This window comes from Python bivittatus, unplaced genomic scaffold (assembly GCF_059951505.1).
Source record: "Python bivittatus isolate LINGU-HERP-01145 unplaced genomic scaffold, Pbiv_v1 ctg000020_np1212, whole genome shotgun sequence".
NCBI lineage: Eukaryota > Metazoa > Chordata > Lepidosauria > Squamata > Pythonidae > Python > Python bivittatus.
This window is the reverse complement of record NW_028277030.1, coordinates 39,084,046-39,102,343: the sequence shown is the minus strand read 5'-3', so window position 1 is coordinate 39,102,343 and position 18,298 is coordinate 39,084,046. Positions and strand designations below refer to the sequence as shown.

The window sequence follows — 18,298 nt, the reverse complement described above, 5'->3', positions numbered from 1 at the left end:
TGCAGCTTAATTTGCATCTATACTTCAGTGTTTTGTTTTAATGGCCATAATGCAGACTTCAGATAGTCAGGTAAATGTGTATGTTTTTAAATCGAAGTTGCTCTTAAAACATTTCAAGGATATTGCTTGAAATTTAGCAACAGTCTTAAAAGCCACTCCAGTTATTATTGCCCTTCTATGAAGTCAGTAGAATAGCTTGCCCCCGGATGTGTTTATAAGGAGGAAATATTTGCAAACTGATTCCCACATTGCTAGAGCAGATCAAATTATGATTTTCAAGCTGTCAAACTCTCAAGGACTCATCTGGGAATTTCCTCTAAAATAAACCATGTGACTGGTGTATAAAGATTCCCCAGCCCTTCTCCAGCCCCATGCTGCAAACAGATGGATTTTGTAAATTACAACCAGCATATCAGGAAAACACTGGATTGGAGAAAACTATCCTAAACTCTTCATAAATGTTCTAATATTTGCAAACATGCAAATCTGCAATTTTTAGAGTAGAAGAACAAAGATGTTGCAGGCAAAGCATTTACTGTTTAATTCAGAATAATGTGAAATAGAATATCTCATCCAAAGCCTCTTGTCCCACACTGATTTATTAAGAAAATTGTATCACAGTGCTAGGTGACTGAATGCTCCTTTTGTCTTCAAAATACAACCTATGCTCTCTTGAGGCCATTTCTTTTAGACTCTATCTGCTCCATCCAGGGTATCCTGTACAGGCTCCATCCAGGGTATTCTGTACAGCTGGAGAATTAGAACCAGAGTGCCACTGGAGCCAAAGCATTGGACAAAGACTAGGAGATCTACTTCTATATCCACTGTGAGCCATGGAAATTCAAAGGATGACTTACATCCCAGGATTGTTCTTGTGGGGATAAAATGGAGACTCTCATATAAGTCATGGCAAGATAATACATCATTAACATCATGATCATGATCATCATGGAATTTTCTTATCACTGAATTTCTTGTTCAGGAATCCTGAACAGGGTCTGGAAACCCTAGAATTCCTGTTTCACCAATTTAGTAGGAACCATGCCAAAATAATTGGCAAGAATAAGCTATAGTGTTCTTTTTTTTAATTTATCCTTTTTAACAAAAGAGAAGGGTAAACCACATGTAGAAATAAATGTATGTTGTATTATATCTATATTGCTTAATTAAATGAAATTGTATTTTTACTGAGTACACGGCTTTGCCCATTGCTGTCCAGATTTGTTTCTTTCAATTCCTATGCATGTTACTGTTTAATAAGATTTGAGGGGGGAAAGGTACAAGCTATGAAATAATATTCATTTGACTACTCTCCCTACTTTTTAAAAAGCTGCCTGAAGTGCTATGAAGAACTGACGCCTGCCAGAAAAAATCCAACTAAATGACTTCTCATCCTAATATGTCTTAATACAGCATTCCTAGGGATCTGGCATACTTTGATAGAAATAGAGGTCTTTAAAAGTTGCCTGTACCTTTGCAACTGATATGCAAATTGCTGTAAGCCTAGCTACAATCCTGGCTAGAATTAAGCCAAAGTTTCTGAGGGTATATTTTTTGCTGAAAACGTTTCTGAATTGTGTTAATTCACATCCATTAAAAAAGGACCATTTCATTGTACTTTGTCTGAATATTCCTCCTCCCTCCCTCCCTTTAATAGCTACCATTTCCCTCCCACACAGATCAACAATGGCCCAGAAGGAAACGAAGCTGAGGACATTACAGAGAGGAGGAGGATGGGGAGACTATGCAGCCAGGTGCTATTGTTGCCCCATATCCTTTTAACAAAAAGAAAAAGATAGCAAGGTGTTTCTCCCACCTTGCACATACTACATACCAAGAAATTACTGAATAACTTTTCTCCACTGAGCAATGTGCAGTAGTCCCTCTCCCAATGTGCAGTAATCTCCTGGCCATTTTTTTTTCTGAACTTTTATTTCTGTATTACTCCTATCACACACGCACACACAAAATCAGTATAGAAGTGATCACAATATGGTAAAGCTTCAAGCATGTATACTTTAGGCATTTTGTTGAAGCCCTGGACAGGCCTTGACTTAAAGCTCAGGAACAGGCGAAGATTGATATCTATCCAAAGTTCCTTCTCACCCAGAACTATTCTGGTGTAGCCATTTATCTCTCAAAGCAGTGGAAAGGCCACAGCATGGCAGGACACTATACCATTATGTTAGTAATATAATATGATTGAACAATACTGGCCATGTGAGGAGAATACCCACTTTCTGCTTCAGTGGCTAGTGGGTGATGTCTTATACCCTGGTGAGTAAGACCTAACTATTGTTTGGGTTTTCAGCCAATGCCATTCAAATAAGAAATGTTTATACTATGGTATTTCACAAGTTAGCTGAAGGTGGACATGCCAAGACATTCACCTCACTATTAATGCCTTCCCAACTCATATCATAAGACCAAATTAAATAAAAAAGTAGTAGACCTAAATCTGGTTGCCTGGGAAACAGACATCATCCCCCCTGAGGTGAGGTTAGCCCCAACTCTTATGGCCTTCTGGAAAACCCTCAAAACAACATGTTTTTTTTTTTCAGGCCAAATAGACTTCTTTGATCAGAGAAAAGACAATATCTACATTTATTGCTGACTGGAAACCCCTTATAGACTTTTTGCATAAAACAGAAAAAATGAATTTATGGTTTATGGTTTTGATGATTACACAGGATAGATTATAGAAAAAAGAGATTCATGATGTAACTTTAGAGAAAGAGGTAAATTTATAATTGTACTTATAACTTCGGTAAAGAAAATCAGAAACCACTTCTTTGTATCTTTTTTCTTTCTTTTCTATTTTTCTTTTACTTTTCTTTCTTTCTTGCACTTTTAGCTTTCTCTTTGATTTTTTTTCTTCCTTACTTTATATTAGCTTTTATCTTCCTTTTTAAAACTTTTAATAAAATTATTTTTTTTAAAAAAAGTTTGTTTTTTCCAGCAACCCTGAGAATCCCTTGGTAATAGGGACCCTGCACGCTGGTTGCATTATGTCCAATATCTTCCCTCCCATGATCTTCTTTTATCTATGTTTATTGTTTTAATTGGTTTTATAGAATGTTTTAATGGCTGGTTTTATTGTACACCACCCAGAGTCCCTTTGTGTGAGTTGGGAGGCTATATGAATTTGACAAATAATTAATAAACAAATAGTGACACTAATAACCAACATCACAATGCAATCCTTCCCATGGATGAGGGAGCAGAGCCTGCTTGGAGTAGTCATTTTAAAGCAAGCGTGGTGTTTCTCCCTTCTGGGACTAAATCCTGAGATCCAATTCCAAAATGTTTCCCAGTGGGTGTGTCTAGAACAAAATCTTCATTTCATTATTTCATTTCATTCGCCTGTATTTTAAATAAGCTATCATTGGCTTACCAAGACAAGCATCAGTGATTCTGCTGAGCTCTATGAGCTACAGGCTGCCAACCCTTTGGTCCTCTCATGAGCCTCAAGTGTTTCAGGTTCAGAAATGCTCTGCTGGTTCTGACAAGAGGCAGAGGAAGCCATGTAAAAATCAACTGAACAAGCTTGTAAGTATAGCTTGTTCTATATTTACATATCTGAAAAGCAAAAATCTATGTAAATGTCATTTGTGGATCATGGTCATAGGGGAAATAAAAAGCTCTGTTATTTATTTATTTATTTTCCAGCAGATGCTCTTTTCATAAGGCCTAAATTCGATTTACTGCCATGTATTGGACAAAATTCTTTAGACTGAACTTGCCAGGGTTATAAGCCTGCTTGGCCATTACAGAACATCACTAGACAAATCAAAATCCTGCAGCTTAGCACAAATTCATTTCAGATTTGTATTTCATGACTGGTTCAGAAATAAATTGATCTCCCTTTTTTCACAAACCAATTTAAGCTATTGTGCCAGTATGAATACATTTTTTTTTTAACTCAACATGTTTGAATTGCATTTCTGCATTTGGGGGCTTGGTTTGATGGAGACACCTGTGTTACAAATACATGAAGATAACAGATGCTTCAGGGAATTGAAAATATTACTGGGTTTCCCTTTTCTTTTTTCTTTTCTTTTCTTTCTTTTCTCCTTCATAAAAAGCTATAAAGTTATCAAATAATGTAACAGATAACTGATAGCTAATGGGCACAGTTAAAGAATAAGAGATGGTTCACAAGGGAAAAATGAACAAATCCAATTAACTGCAATGACTGGCAAAACTGATGATACATTGAACTTTTTTAAAAATGAATTTTGACATTGTAAATGATCTTTGCAAGGAACATGATAAAATACAAATATGTGTATTGCATTAGATGGGAATAAAGGCTACCTTCATTCTGTTTGCTGCAAACCAGCTGATCAACTACGTGGAAACCTCTAATTGTTCTCTGTTTTTGTGGCACAGCATCCTCTGGGACCTAAAACAATACTGAAGATTTAGCATCCTCCAAGCAGGACCCTGGCCAGAATCTATAAGAATATTTAAAATAAAAGCCACCTTTTGAACTTCAAATGGAGTTACTGGCTACAAACAAGATAGTTTTTCAGAACAAACCATGCCTGTCACAGGTTTCTTGTTAACAGGAGCAGCGGCATGACATTCTCTGCAGCAATTATATTTAACTTATATAGAGACATCTAGTGAGTGCTTTTGGAAACAATTCTAACAACTTTAAATAAAGAGGAAGCCAAGCTGCTTGCAGCTTTCAACCCTCAAAGCTGGAGTCCCCTGCTGACCAGAAATCATTCTGATTGCCAATGTCCAAGTGTAATCTTTCCAAGACGGGGCTTCATTGCAATATTTTACTCAACAGGATTTTAATTGCTTCATACTTTTACAAATGCAGAGGCTCTTGGGTGTTTGGGTGAGATAGCAGAGGCCAATTGAATTTTTTTTTTTAATTAAATGCAGGGTTTTTTAAAATGAAAACACTTTTTTTGTGTAGAGACTCCATTTTTATATAGGAATGAAAGTAGAAGGTGATGCATTTACAAGTCAGTAAACTTTATAAGGAAGGATCATGCGGAATTAGCATAATCAGCAAGGTGGTATCGCACAAATTGTTCAATGTATAGGGTTTGGGGACTAAGTCAGTGCAGAGTGAGTGCCCATTCATAGAAGGGGAAGAAGGCACAATGTAGGATAACTCTACAAAATAGTTCTTGTCCCTGATGTGTGTGCGGGGAAAGGGGTAAGGAAAATTGAATATGTGATGTCTGATGTTGATTATAGCACCAAGACAATGTATTAAAGATGCAGAGGCTTCTAGGGTATTTATATTAAACAGGGCAACTCATTCTCCTTTTTCTTACCTTCTGGATGAGGCCTCTCCTCTCTTATAGTAGACTTTGGGGCTCTGACCATTTTGGCTGTTCAGAATTTAGTGTCTTCTCATATACTGTAAAGAATAACATGTGAAGCTATCCAGTGTTTGGGGTGGTACCTAGAAAGCAGTGTCTAAGAGTTGGCTACAGCACCTATACCATTATATCATCTTACCATAGACCCCAAATCCTAAGTCCAGGGTAGTGACCTAGGGTATGTTTTACTACATTGCTAACTTGCCTCATATCTGATTCAAAATCATCTGTGAAGCTGTGTCTCTTATACATAATTTGGAAATTCAGCATTTGCCTGGAAAGGAAGGCATCAACCACTAAAAAGGATTTAAAAATCATTGAGTAAGAGGGAGGCATTTTAGGGTATCAAGTCCAACCCTCTGCTCAGTGCAGAATTACAGATTCTCCCCTCCTGACAAATGGCTTTTTACTTCCACTTGATCCCATCACTGAAAGAGACTTCCTTCTCTGTGAGTAATTGTTGAACTGTTCTTACTGTTAGAAGTTTTTTGTAGCATTTGATTGGAAACTGCCTTCCTGTAACTTCAATATTTTTGAATAAGTTAGGTTCTTTTTTCCTGTACATACATACTGACATGCCCATTATACTCTTCCCTTTCAGAGTAAGCACTGTTATGCACAGCACAGAAAAGGAATAAGCATAAAGGCATGAGATAAGAAAATATAGCTTAATCTAGTTTACATTTATTCACTTATATCTCTCTATACCTTTTTATGCTTGCAAACCCTTCTTGCTTTTCCCATGTCCATTTAAACTTCTCACCTCTCTCTTTTGAGGACTTCAATAACTCCATACAACTGTGACTTTCTCTAATTCCCCTTTCCTCTTGATCCATTCACTCTTCCTTCTTATAGTTGTTTCATAATGTGATCCTCATGCATTCTATGGGACTAAACAGGTTCAATATGCTTCTTTCATACTGGTAACTTACTTTCGTAGTTAATGCACATTTATTAGCATCCATTTGTTTTTGACCGTACCTCTTATTGCATTATCACACAAAATTCATCTTACTTCTACACTCCTCCTAATATAATTCTCACTTCCATAAAACAAAGAGTATAGAAGTACGTTCTTATACTAGCCACTTTTACTTTTTTTGACAAATCTTCATTTTTTTGTAGCAGGCCACTTTCTACCCACATCCTTTCTACTAGAATTTGCAAGTCTTAACATTTATTCATGTATTTCCTTATCTTTAATTAACATTCTATTACAATACATTATTTTCTTCTAAATGCTCTAGTTTTTCACCATTTGTGTATAAGTTGCAGTTCTTCATTCCATTGTCCATGTAAAACACAACTACCTTGGCCTTTGATACATTCATTTTCAGATTCATATGCCTTGCTGAATCATACAGTCTAACATTATTTGGATTCTTCACCAGCAACACATCACCTGCACACAAAATTACACACACATTCACATTCCCCAACCAATACAACTCTACATCAACACAAGCATTCCTTACACATTGGTCCATAAATAACTTAAAAAGCCAAGGGGAAATCACACATCCTTGTCTTACTCCCTACTCACTGTTGAATCATTTCATAAGCATTCCATTTATCTCCACACGTAGTTATATTTGCTTGTATCACATCCCCAACCAACCTTCAACACCATGTTTCTGCAAAACATTCCATACTTCAAGCCTATTTGGTTTATCATGCGCTTTCTCTATATCAACAAATAATCTATAAATAAATTTTCTTGCACTTTCCTTAGGGACCACTGAAGAGCAAAAATCTGGTTGCACACCCTCTGCCTGCCATTTGGCTGCATAGTACCTCCCCAATGTTTCTCATTGTCTCCTCTTGTACTCTTTTATTAAGAATTCTGCCAAATACCTTCCTAGGCCCAATTAAATTAATCCCCCTTGTAATTTCTTCATTTAGTTTTTCCACCTTTCCCTTCATATAGAGGCACAATAATGGCATTCTTGCAAATATTACACACAGTTGCACGGCATTTTATGGCTTCTTATTCATCAGAAGACACAAACATTTATACTGCAGCATTTGTTTCAGTCTTGGTCTACCTTCAATAAAAGCTGGAAAAAAATAATGCAGGAAGTTGGGTGACAGTCAGAAATTATTAATATCTAGAGCTAGGAATCCTTGTCCACAAGAAACAAAGGGGTGTGAGTCAGCTCTGGACAAAGAAACAGGATAAAATCTTCACAGCCTGTGTTTTGGGTGAAATTTTATGATAGGGAATAAAAGAAGAGGAAGCTGAAAAATCCAGCAGTACTATTATGAACTCAACTCAAAGACGGGAAGAAAATGTGCTATCTTCAAGCTGATGAAAACTTTCTTAAACAGCAGTGGCAAAGTTGTTAATATGCTTGATTGGGTATCAATCAATCCGGGAGGCATCCGGGTAAGCAGTCTTTCTTCATGAACTCAGCTATGGCCAGATGTCTTTCTTCATTCCCATTCAGTCAATATGTCATGTTGGAACTCCTGGGTTGGCTTCTCCTATTCCTGTAAGCCCAATAGGTTTACTATATCTGAGCTGGAAAAATTCAGACGATCAGAAGATGGCAGCAAAGAGACACAGAAAACTCTAACTCTTTGCTATCATCTACTGGTCCAAATGTGGACCTATTCTATGAAGACCAATATCTCCATGAAGCCATTCCAACCTTTACAACACTCCTGCCCCTTGTGTGTCTCAACAGCAGTTCGTTGTCAGTTTCTCCTGGGGCTGCTTAGAGATTCATAATTTCCCTTCCTAGCAACTTGCTTTTGCACTGCTTGCAGCAAGGTGAGTTGGATTAAGGGAAGGAATCCCATGTGTCTTTCCCTATTACAGCTAGCCCCTGAGGAACCTAACATACAGTAATGGAACAGAAGCAATGGTTCATGCTTCAATATTTTCAAAACTAAGGTCTTTGTATTTCAATTCCTGTCTCTAAATATTTCCCCCAGAAGTCCCCCCCCCCCCCCCCAGGATTTAATATGAAGGACAAGTTGAAAATGCATCTATTTGCATAGCTCAACAACTTTATAAAATACATTGGAGTAGAAAAATTGCCACAATCAGTAATTCAGATATTATCTCAAAAATTGCCTCACACATATGCCGGTCATATTTTCATATGCTTTATTTATTTTAATTATGTAAATGTGTTTCAGAGATACACATTAAGAAATAACAAATTGGCTGTACATGACCTTGAAAGGAGTTCTAAACTGCAGTTTCAAAAGGGAGAATTTACTCCCTACTTCCAAAGTCGTCAGCATAAATCTTCTTACAGCAAGACGTCCATAAGTCAGTCATTCACATATAAAGCCTTGGATGCTTTCAGATATATTACTGTGCATGGAATACCAAGATGAATCTGGATCAAGATGTATGTACATTTCACCCCTCTGGCAAAAGCCATCATCTATTGTCTTGAATGACTTCCAGGGTAACATGGTCTTTTGATGTCTGCAGATAGTAGAGAAAGACATGACTGATCTACCTCAGCAGGTTTAATGATTTGTGTCTTCCTAGGGGTCAAAAACCATCTATAACAAAAGGGGCTGTAGTTAGGTGACCAAGTTAGGGGGAAGAGAACCCAGGTGCCAAGCACAGTTTCTCAAACCAGGAAACTCTTATTTTCTCAAATAGCTTCCAGCAACAGCAGCAGAAGGCTAGTGTGAACTTCAGCCTGGGAAGCAACTTCTTCCCTCACTGCTCATTGCAGCTGTGCAAGTACTTGAACATGTCTACTGTATCTAGGCTGCAAAACTCTAGCCACCCTTAAATGGCAGCAAAGATGCCAAAAACTGAAGCTATCAGTTGTCTGAGTTTTGGCAGCCCATATATGGTGACCTTAACATGTAAAACCTCTGAACACCGATGGGATCCTAATTAGATCCTGATGTGATGTCAATAATTATGTCCTAGATGTTGTCACTGGTATTCTCAAAAAACCACCTCTGATGACCCCAAAGGTATGGATGGCAGAGGGTGTGGCTATTGGGTATGGTACCTGTTTTTTCCTGTAATAAGATCATGTATACTATGACTATGCAAAAAAAGCCACATGGTACCAGAACTCACATACTTCTACCCTATAGCACACCTCCATTTGTTTTGCAAGCTCCCTTCTATATCTAAAAACCTTTCATAACATCAGATGCAAAGAAAACTCTCTTTTGGAAGGGAGGAGAAGGGAGGGCTGCTCTGTTAATTAAAAAGAAAAAGCAATCATAAAGTTAGTAACATACTGTAATAAGAGTGAAAAATGATAAATATAAAAATTGATATTAAATGAATATAAATAAAACCATATAATCTCAATTAACAATTAACAGTATAACAAACAATATGTAAAATATAAATTTCCAAATGGAGGGAAGAATAAACAGCCTGGAAATGTGTATTATAAACAAAACAATTCCAAAAATTCCATCTACTATGGAAAGAGTCTTCGGAAAACAAAGACCTTATAGGCTGTAATGAAAATAACAAAGCCAGCTAAGGGATGAAGACAGTAAAATAGAATCTAGCTGAGATGTGTTTATTTACCAACATCTCTGGTACGTTCTCTGTTCTGCTGGTGTCTGGTTGTTTATCTTATATTATGGGAATTTTAAGCTGAGGTTTCAGATGTGGGATTTTTTTCATTGGAGTTCATTCTAAAATGGTTTTATTGCAAATTGCTTAATTCATCATTGCATGTGTACACGCACACACTTTTTTGTAATTTCTCTTTATAAAAAAAACTGGGTCAGAAAACATATAAATCAAATAATACTGTAAGTCAGTAAGTGCTAAATTATGAAATGAGGTATGTGCATGTGTGAACAAGCTTTCAAATATTGGGGGCAGGAGGAGACAAGAACAGAATTAGTAAAGAAATGGAGGAAGTAGCATTTATGACAGATCTGCCACAAATTCTAAAGTCTCCTGGATCACAAGGTAGAAAGGGGACAGGATTTTTTTCCTTAATATTCCCTCTTCTTTTTCACCTATTCCCCCCTACATTATGATTTTAATTAAATTTTGGTCTACAGACCTTTCCTATACATGCGTGTGCGCGTGTGCACGCGCACACCCACACCCACACACAAAATCATACCTTCCAACTAGCATGTTTGGTGAATAAGGAGGCTTTGGGTCATGTTGATATATGGTTTCTTCTAATGTGCCCTCCTTCAAAGACTCCATTAAATGTTCTCTCCTTCTATAGGAGTGGAATTTTCCATAACCATCATGACTTCCAATGATCAATTTCCCTCTCCACCTGCTTGGAAGGAAATCTAGAGCAGAGGTTTTCAAACTTGTTCAAACTTTGGAACCTGTTAGTTCCAAAAATTGGTTTTGGAACCTATTAGTTCCAAAAAAAGAAATCCAGAACCCCTGGTCAAGAAGCAAAGCACTAGTGGTAGAAAATTGGCTGTGTTCAAATGAACTTTTGAGGCGGGGGTGGGGGTGGGGTGGAGGTGGCTTAGTCTCTCATGAACCTCCACCAAGTTCTCATGGAACCCCAGGGTTACACAGAAAACAGTTTGAGCGCTCCTGATTTACAGCATCCAACGGCCCCTTACTCTCTGGGAACTTAGTATTACATTACAGCCATACTTTTTTTAAAAAAATAAAAGACTCCTTTGCCTGTCTCATTTGTGTCTTGAAAAAAAGAAGTGCTTTGTTGGTTGCTAAATTGCTAACAGTGGAATTGAATGTGTTCAGTGGATTAAGTGCTTCGGTGTGTCCATGGGCAAATCCAAGCAAACCTACATGTGAAATCACTGATGAATTTTTTAACATAATCATTTTTCCTGATTGATATCACAGTCATGTGTTTTAAAGTCAATGCATTCACTCTCTTTCCTTCGTCATTTTTTTTTTCATAAACATCTTTTCAGATGGGTATTTCTTCTACATTTCATTTTGCCTGGCCTCACCATAGGCAAGAGGGAGGGTAGTTTTGTAGGGATATTTGTGAAGCAGTCATGCTCAAGGCAAGCAAGCAAGGCTTATAATTATTTTATTTTTATCTGAGGAGAAGAACATTGTATTGGAAATATACTAATCACAAATCCAGAGGAAGTGACCAGGGACACAATCTGTGGGTTTCTTTCTTCTGGCAATCATGTTACACCATAAAATATTCACCAAGAGTAACATTTTCAAGAAAATGCAAACTTCTTCCAACCCCCCCCCCTCTTTTTTTAATATATTCCCAAATTACATTGTTAATTTGCTGTTCAGAGTGCAATATAGATTTTGGGTTGCTATGGTAATGTTTTTGCCCACATTGATGTGACATTAGAAATGCAGTGAAGACCACAGCTGATATAAGTGCTATAATAATTATCCTTTTGACCTTTGCCTATTTTTATCAGGGATGATTGTTTTGCTTTAGCAATAATCAGAATTTCATTTGAAATATTAGTAGCTATGTGATGTTAAAACACAGGTGCTTAGAAGATGCATAGCACAGCAGCAGAGATTAACTGCTCAGAATATTATGTTGCACAAGCAGTTGTCATGAGGAGTATTATTTGCCTCAGAAATCAATAAACGATTCCTTACAAGCTCCATGCAGAGATCACATTTCTGATCACATAAGAACACGAGGTGAAGCCCTTCAGTAAGTACAAAACATTCAAAATCATGTTGATCTGATCCAAACAGAGTAGCATCCTGCAAACATTTCTTGCAGAAAGACAGTTGAGTTGTGTGCTATGGCATAGCTGCTCATCTCTTGGGGAATTAGAATATGGCTTTCAAGTCTCTCAGCATGCCTTGTGGAGCACTGGGTGTGAAGCATGACTTCAGCAATCACTGCTGTTGCTGCATGTTGTTCTTTGCTTCTCAATAGGGATGAGAGTGATCCATCTCTGTTGGAAGACGGTCTGCATGTTTAGATGGCATGTATTGGAAAAAGAGACAGTGTTCTGGATTCCAGTTCTCAAGTTATTCAGCAGTGGACACTGCAAATCTTTCATATATATATGTTTTCTATAGTGTTGTTTGGGTAGAAGGGAAAACAGGTAAAAGAGTCAGGTAATAATGATATGCAAATATCAAAGCAACATCTGTGTTCATCTATGTAGAAAGGAGGAAGAAACATAACTTGGGTAATATTTTGATCTGTTGAAACATAACTTAGGTAATATCCCTGCTTGATTTAAAAAATAATAATTTATTTTATTTGTGTTTATGTGTATATACATACAAACATACATACGTACATACATACATACATACATACAAAGAATTAATCCAATCTCCTTTGATATACAAAACCCAGTTTGCTAGGACTCACTGGTAACTTCTGATCTGATCTCTTCTGCCATGTATCTGACTAGATGGTAGTGCAGTCTCAGAATAATGCAAGGACTGGGTTGAATTCCACAGGACTTGCAACAAAGTTGCTTTTATTTATTTACTATAAAGAATGATCAGACAATTGCTTGAGTAAATAAAAGTAATTCTATTTATTGAGTAAATAAAAGGAGATGGGGATGCTCCCATGCTCTATCTCCAGTAATCCTAGAGTTGCTTCCTAGTATACTGGCTAGATTGCTACTGTTTTCTTTCTTATTTTTCCCAGGTTCACAGATTTTGTACTTCTAACAAAATTTGAATAAACACTTGCAATAGAACTAAATGAGTTATAAGGATCAGAAAAAAGATAATTATTATGCTGATTAGATTGTTTTACCCATTACATTAACTTCATTAATGGTTAAATCCTATTCTATTCTATCTATTTATCTATCTATCTATTATCTATCTTCTGATGAGATCAATTACATTTACTCCTTGGTAATTTGATATAGCATTTTGTTTGTATATTTGTTTACCCCAATCAAAATATTAAATATGCAGTTAATAAAATTGATAGCCAAATTTAATAAACTGACAAAAATAGATTGGAAAGTTTTGCTAAATGACAACTTAATTTCTACTTGTTCACTGTGGGGTATATCTCATTGAACTTGGCAAGACTTCTTTCTGGATATGCATGTATAGAGTTGTACTTATAGTTGGTGACAAATTTCAGACTAGGATAAATCCTCCCAAAATAGGATGCCCTGATCACCCACAGGAGTAGCACTTGATAATCTAAATATAATAACAATCTTCTGTCCAACATGCTTCCAAATGTGACATTGTCTGACATTGCCAATGTCAATGGCGGCAGCTGTGCATCTCTCAGCAAGGCTGACCTTCTTCATTCTCATTCACACTCTATTCTCCACCTGAGCTTGCTTCAACTCTTTCTGCCCTCATGAATTGGCACAGCTGGTGTTGCTGGAAATTTTTCAGACTGGAGCCTTTTTATTTAATATATACTTTTTAAAAAATCATTTGTACATAACTCAAAAAGAAAATAACATGTATTTTTAGAATTATTGCATGAAACATTTTAAAGAAATCATAAACTTTTAAGTGTGAAATAGGCCAAGTAAAAAGATTAATAACCCAGTGGGTGCAAAATGCAAGAGGTAACTGTCATGATTCTTCCAGCTCAGGTATATTTGTAGGATAGGGTAGTGAAAAGCTTGTCAAATTGTTGAATTTTGGTGTGCGTATTTGATGTGGTTAATGGAATTTTGGAGAACCACTATGCTTTGTAGATACTGTACCTATCAGGAATTAATTCACTGGTGATATTTTTGTCAAATAATTGGGGAACTCAACATATTCAAGGAGGTGAATAACTGCCTTGATATATTTCATTGTTGAATGGAAGGCCAAGACAAATCATGAATGCATGGAACCTAACTTGTAAAGCCATCATAGTAAACTAAATCTTCACAGCAAGAATGGCATAATAATTAATAATAGTATAATAGTTAAGATTACTAACTTAACTTGTACTTTCCATTATTTTTCAAGGTTAAATAAAACATAAGTGTTTTGTTTTTGTTTTTTCCCTAATGATAGTAAAACTCCATAATACACAATATATCCAATTATCCAGTTGATTTTATTTTATTATAAATTTTTGTATGGTACTCTTCAAAAGCTAATTCTGTTCACTATAGCAAATTCATTACAGTATCTGGTAACTGAAAAAGGCTTAGCCAATTGCAAAATGATTGTATAGGTGGTATCTTAGACATTTCCTGGGGGACAGAATTCCAAGAACAATTGAGGGTTCTCCTTTAGGATAAAGTAAGCTACATGATATTTAATCCTCTTCCACTCTTTTGATTTGGTATTGCTGTGTGGTTTTACTACCCCAGAATTGTTACGTATTTGGCTAGTTCTTTTTTCTGTGTCATTTCTTCACATATTACAATGGTATTTCTTCCTGGTCTTTTAGGATAGCTTAGCTTTGACCAGCAAAACCTGCCCTAAAATTTTGAGAATAAGAGTTTTCCACTGGAAATTCTGGGAGTTGCAGCTCCAGGTATAGTTGGAGGATACCAGGTTGAAGAGTTTTGAGATAACTGCCCCAGATTACAAAATGCTTTTGAAACTAAACATGTAGTTCAAATTATATTTCTCTTTCAAGTTGTTATTTCTGGCCAGAGGCCAGATTTAAACATAATTTTGCTTCCTTTAATATATTTGGGGCATGATCTAGGTAAGTGCTGAATTTCAATGAAAGTTAGTCATATAGCAAAATTTGCTATGTAGAGTTAATGAGGTAAAGAGAAGCAAACAGTAAAGCAAATTTAGGTGTGTTTTGTTGGTTCTGCCATTATAGGCAGAGGCCAACAGGGCACAAAGATCAGAATTACAGAGTATATAATGTAGCCTCCAGGACAGTAGCTGTGGGAAGCTGTCTTGAACAGATGAAATTAGGTTTTCATTTCTTAAATTATTTCTCCATTAGAAATTATTAAAAATGTACACACATAGATTGTGTCTTTCCCAGGGAAACCAATGAATTGTACACATTACATTTACTATCTTTGTAATTTATATTGTTGTAAATGTTGTCATTCTACCCTTCCTAAGGAAGAACGTGTATCTAAATATAGCCACCAATGATCATTATTTTGCTTTGCAGAGAGAAAACATACTGAGCACTAATGTGTCATCCTGAAAGCTAACTTTTCTGGGATCATTAGCAAAATCTTTATTTTTACAAAATGATGTTATAATGTAATTGCAATTTAGGGTACATAAAGAATCAGGTCTAATTCCCCAGACAATGGAATATGTTGGTTCGAGTGCTGGATTGACTTCAAATCATAACCACAAGAAATATCTACCTCCTTTTATTTTTCCTTTAGGTAGCTGGATCCATCTACAATTTTACTGGCTGCATAGAAGTTACAGAAATCAATAACCTGGGACCTTACACCTTTCGTAATGCTGTGGATAAAAACAATATTGGCAGCTGCAGGTAAATCAACTTCTGTGTCTTTTTCAATCAAAAGAAACTGATCCTTTACAATTTTCTAGGCTTCAGAAACTTTGTCTTGTTTTTATCTGGATCTGAAATAATGTACAAAAATTGTGTGTGTGTGTGTGTCTCAATCTCTGTGTGTGCATGTGTGTGTGAAAAAGAAAGAATATATGTATATGTAGAGAGAGAATTGGCCAATTAAGCCTGATAAGTTATATATTTTGAACTTCTGCCCAATGGAACGAAAATTCAAGATTTGTTTACAAAAGAAGAAAGAGAGGTTTGGAATGTTGTATTTGCATTTTGTATTATTAGCATACTGCATATAAAAGCAGCAGAACTGGTTTTATCCATAAAAGTTACCCTATGGTGAAAAATACCAAAAGCCACTAGGAAGGAAGGAAGGAAGGAAGGAAGGAAGGAAGGAAGGAAGGAAGGAAGGAAGGAAGGAAGGAAGGAAGGAAGGAAGGAAGGAAGGAAGGAAGGAAGGAAGGATAGTATTTCTCTTGCTTGTTGTTTGATCAAGCATTCATTATATATTACATTTGAAGGAAAGTGATGGTGGTCTTTCATCAGTATCATGCTATCTTTTTTAACTAGAGTGGTTGTCTTGCTGAATATGGATGGCAGGTGTTGAAAGGCACTAGCATCCACTTTTAATAGAAGCTATCCAAATCAATTTATTGCATCTAATTCAAAAAGAAAGTTGAGACATTAGGGTGATTCTGTAAAGCAGCAGTTACATCTTCCTGAAGCTTATATTATTAATTTGCAATTTCAGCTTAAGCCATATGGCTAGTTCAGCTTTGTGCATTTATCCCTCTTACCCTCTCTTGCATTGCTAGAACATTAAGAGTGGTTAGATCTGAGGTGCTATGCTGGAAAAATAAAATAGGCCAAGGGCTTCTATAGAGATAGATGTTCGCCCCTGACTTCCACTACTTAAAATATATGTTTATACAGATATTGAGCAAGATTGTCAATTTTGCACGGTGCATCTGTCAATAATCGTTTTGTAAAGCAGGCAGGCAGGGACTGAGATTCAGAGAAACAAAAGCATATTGAAATTTGAGGATGAAATATAAAACACATACAAAACATTTTTTTCCAGATAAAGTAAGCCTGAATTACTTTATAACTCTCAACATTATTCCAACATTAATCCCATATGGCTGACATCTCATTGTATGAGATTGCTACAGTATTACAGCTCACGTTACTGTATGCAAGAACACAGAAATATTAGTAAATTCAGACTCTTGTAGAATCAAAATCAGTACATTTGAAATTGGTTTTTATGTCTCGTCAACTATGAATCTAAATAGGCAAATACTTAAAGAGATGTCCAGTTATTTTCTTATTTATATTGTACAATTTTACAATGCAGAGTTAGTATATTTCACATCTTTCATTCTCTGTTCTTTGTTGTGCGATGGAAATGGAATTTCCTTCTTGCACTCTATGATACGTTTTATATTGTACAATTATTGTTGTTAAATAAAGTATTTTTTTAAAAAAAGTACAGCTTTGTTTGAAATCTCCAATGTGCTATACAGTTCTTTCAAATTGTATGTGCAGACCTTGGCTAGTTTAATAGAAATTCTAAAATCGTTTCCGAAGTGCCAATCCTTTTATATTCTTCTGTTCTAATATCTTCTTTTTTTATGATGCCAGCTTTATCACCAGTGAAATTGGGTTTGTGTGATTCAGCGTTAACTGCCTTCCTGTAGGTTTAAACCCATGCAAGCAAGAATCCTGTATTAAGATGTTAATTCTTGGTTTATATGGAACAGGAGTGAAATGTTATTGTTTGCTTTTGCAGCCATGTATGACATTTAGCCTGCCATAACTAGAAAAATAAGAAATTACAATGGTAGCTTCAGATTTAACAGAATACAGATAGGTAATTTGCATTCTCCAAGCCTCTGATGGTATGCAATACATTTTTATGATATTTTAAGATTGGGCCTCTCTCTCTCTCTCTCTCTCTCTCTCTCTCTCTCTCTCTATATATATATATATATATATATATATATATAAGTTTCTCAGTTTTTAACCATTGCATAGCATGTTAGGGTTCACCTACTGAAACTTCATTGGAAAGATTTTTCCAAAAAAATTTCCACGGTTTTTGCCTGCCATCATTGTAGTAGTCCAGCCCTCCCTCTCTTCCTTCCTAATAGTTCTCGCTTAGCAACAACTGGTTCAGTGACTGTTCAAAGTTACAATGGCACTGAAAATGGAGGCTTACAACCAGTCCTTGAAGGTGCAGCTGTCATAGCATCCTTGCGGTTACATGATTGCAATTTGGGCCCTTAGCAACTGACACACAATTACAATGGTCACAGTGTCCCATGGTCACCTGATTGCCATTTGCAACCTTCACTCCAACTTCCGAAAGCAAAGTCAGTGGGGAAGCCGGCAGGAAGCTTCAAGCTGCAGTACATGATGTCGCACTTAACGACTCACATGGTCCTTGTTTAACAACCACAGCCAGAACTGCCAGAACTGCCATTGTAAGTTGGCACAGTCACATGATTTTTCATTTTATGATCATTTTGCTTTGCAATGGAGTTCCTGGTCCCAATTACAGTTGTTAACTGAGGACTACCTGCATTTACTTACTTACTT

The 18,298-nt window shown here is 36.3% G+C and overlaps 1 protein-coding gene across 1 annotated transcript in view; it reads left to right on the top strand.

Moving 5' to 3' along the window:
- The window catches only part of EYS (EGF-like photoreceptor maintenance factor), a 507,483-nt gene that overhangs the window by 284,414 nt on the left and 204,771 nt on the right, over positions 1-18,298 (top strand). The window contains 1 exon segment of the mRNA XM_088150272.1: positions 15,552-15,664. Within this exon segment, the coding sequence (XP_088006398.1) occupies positions 15,552-15,664 (113 nt within the window).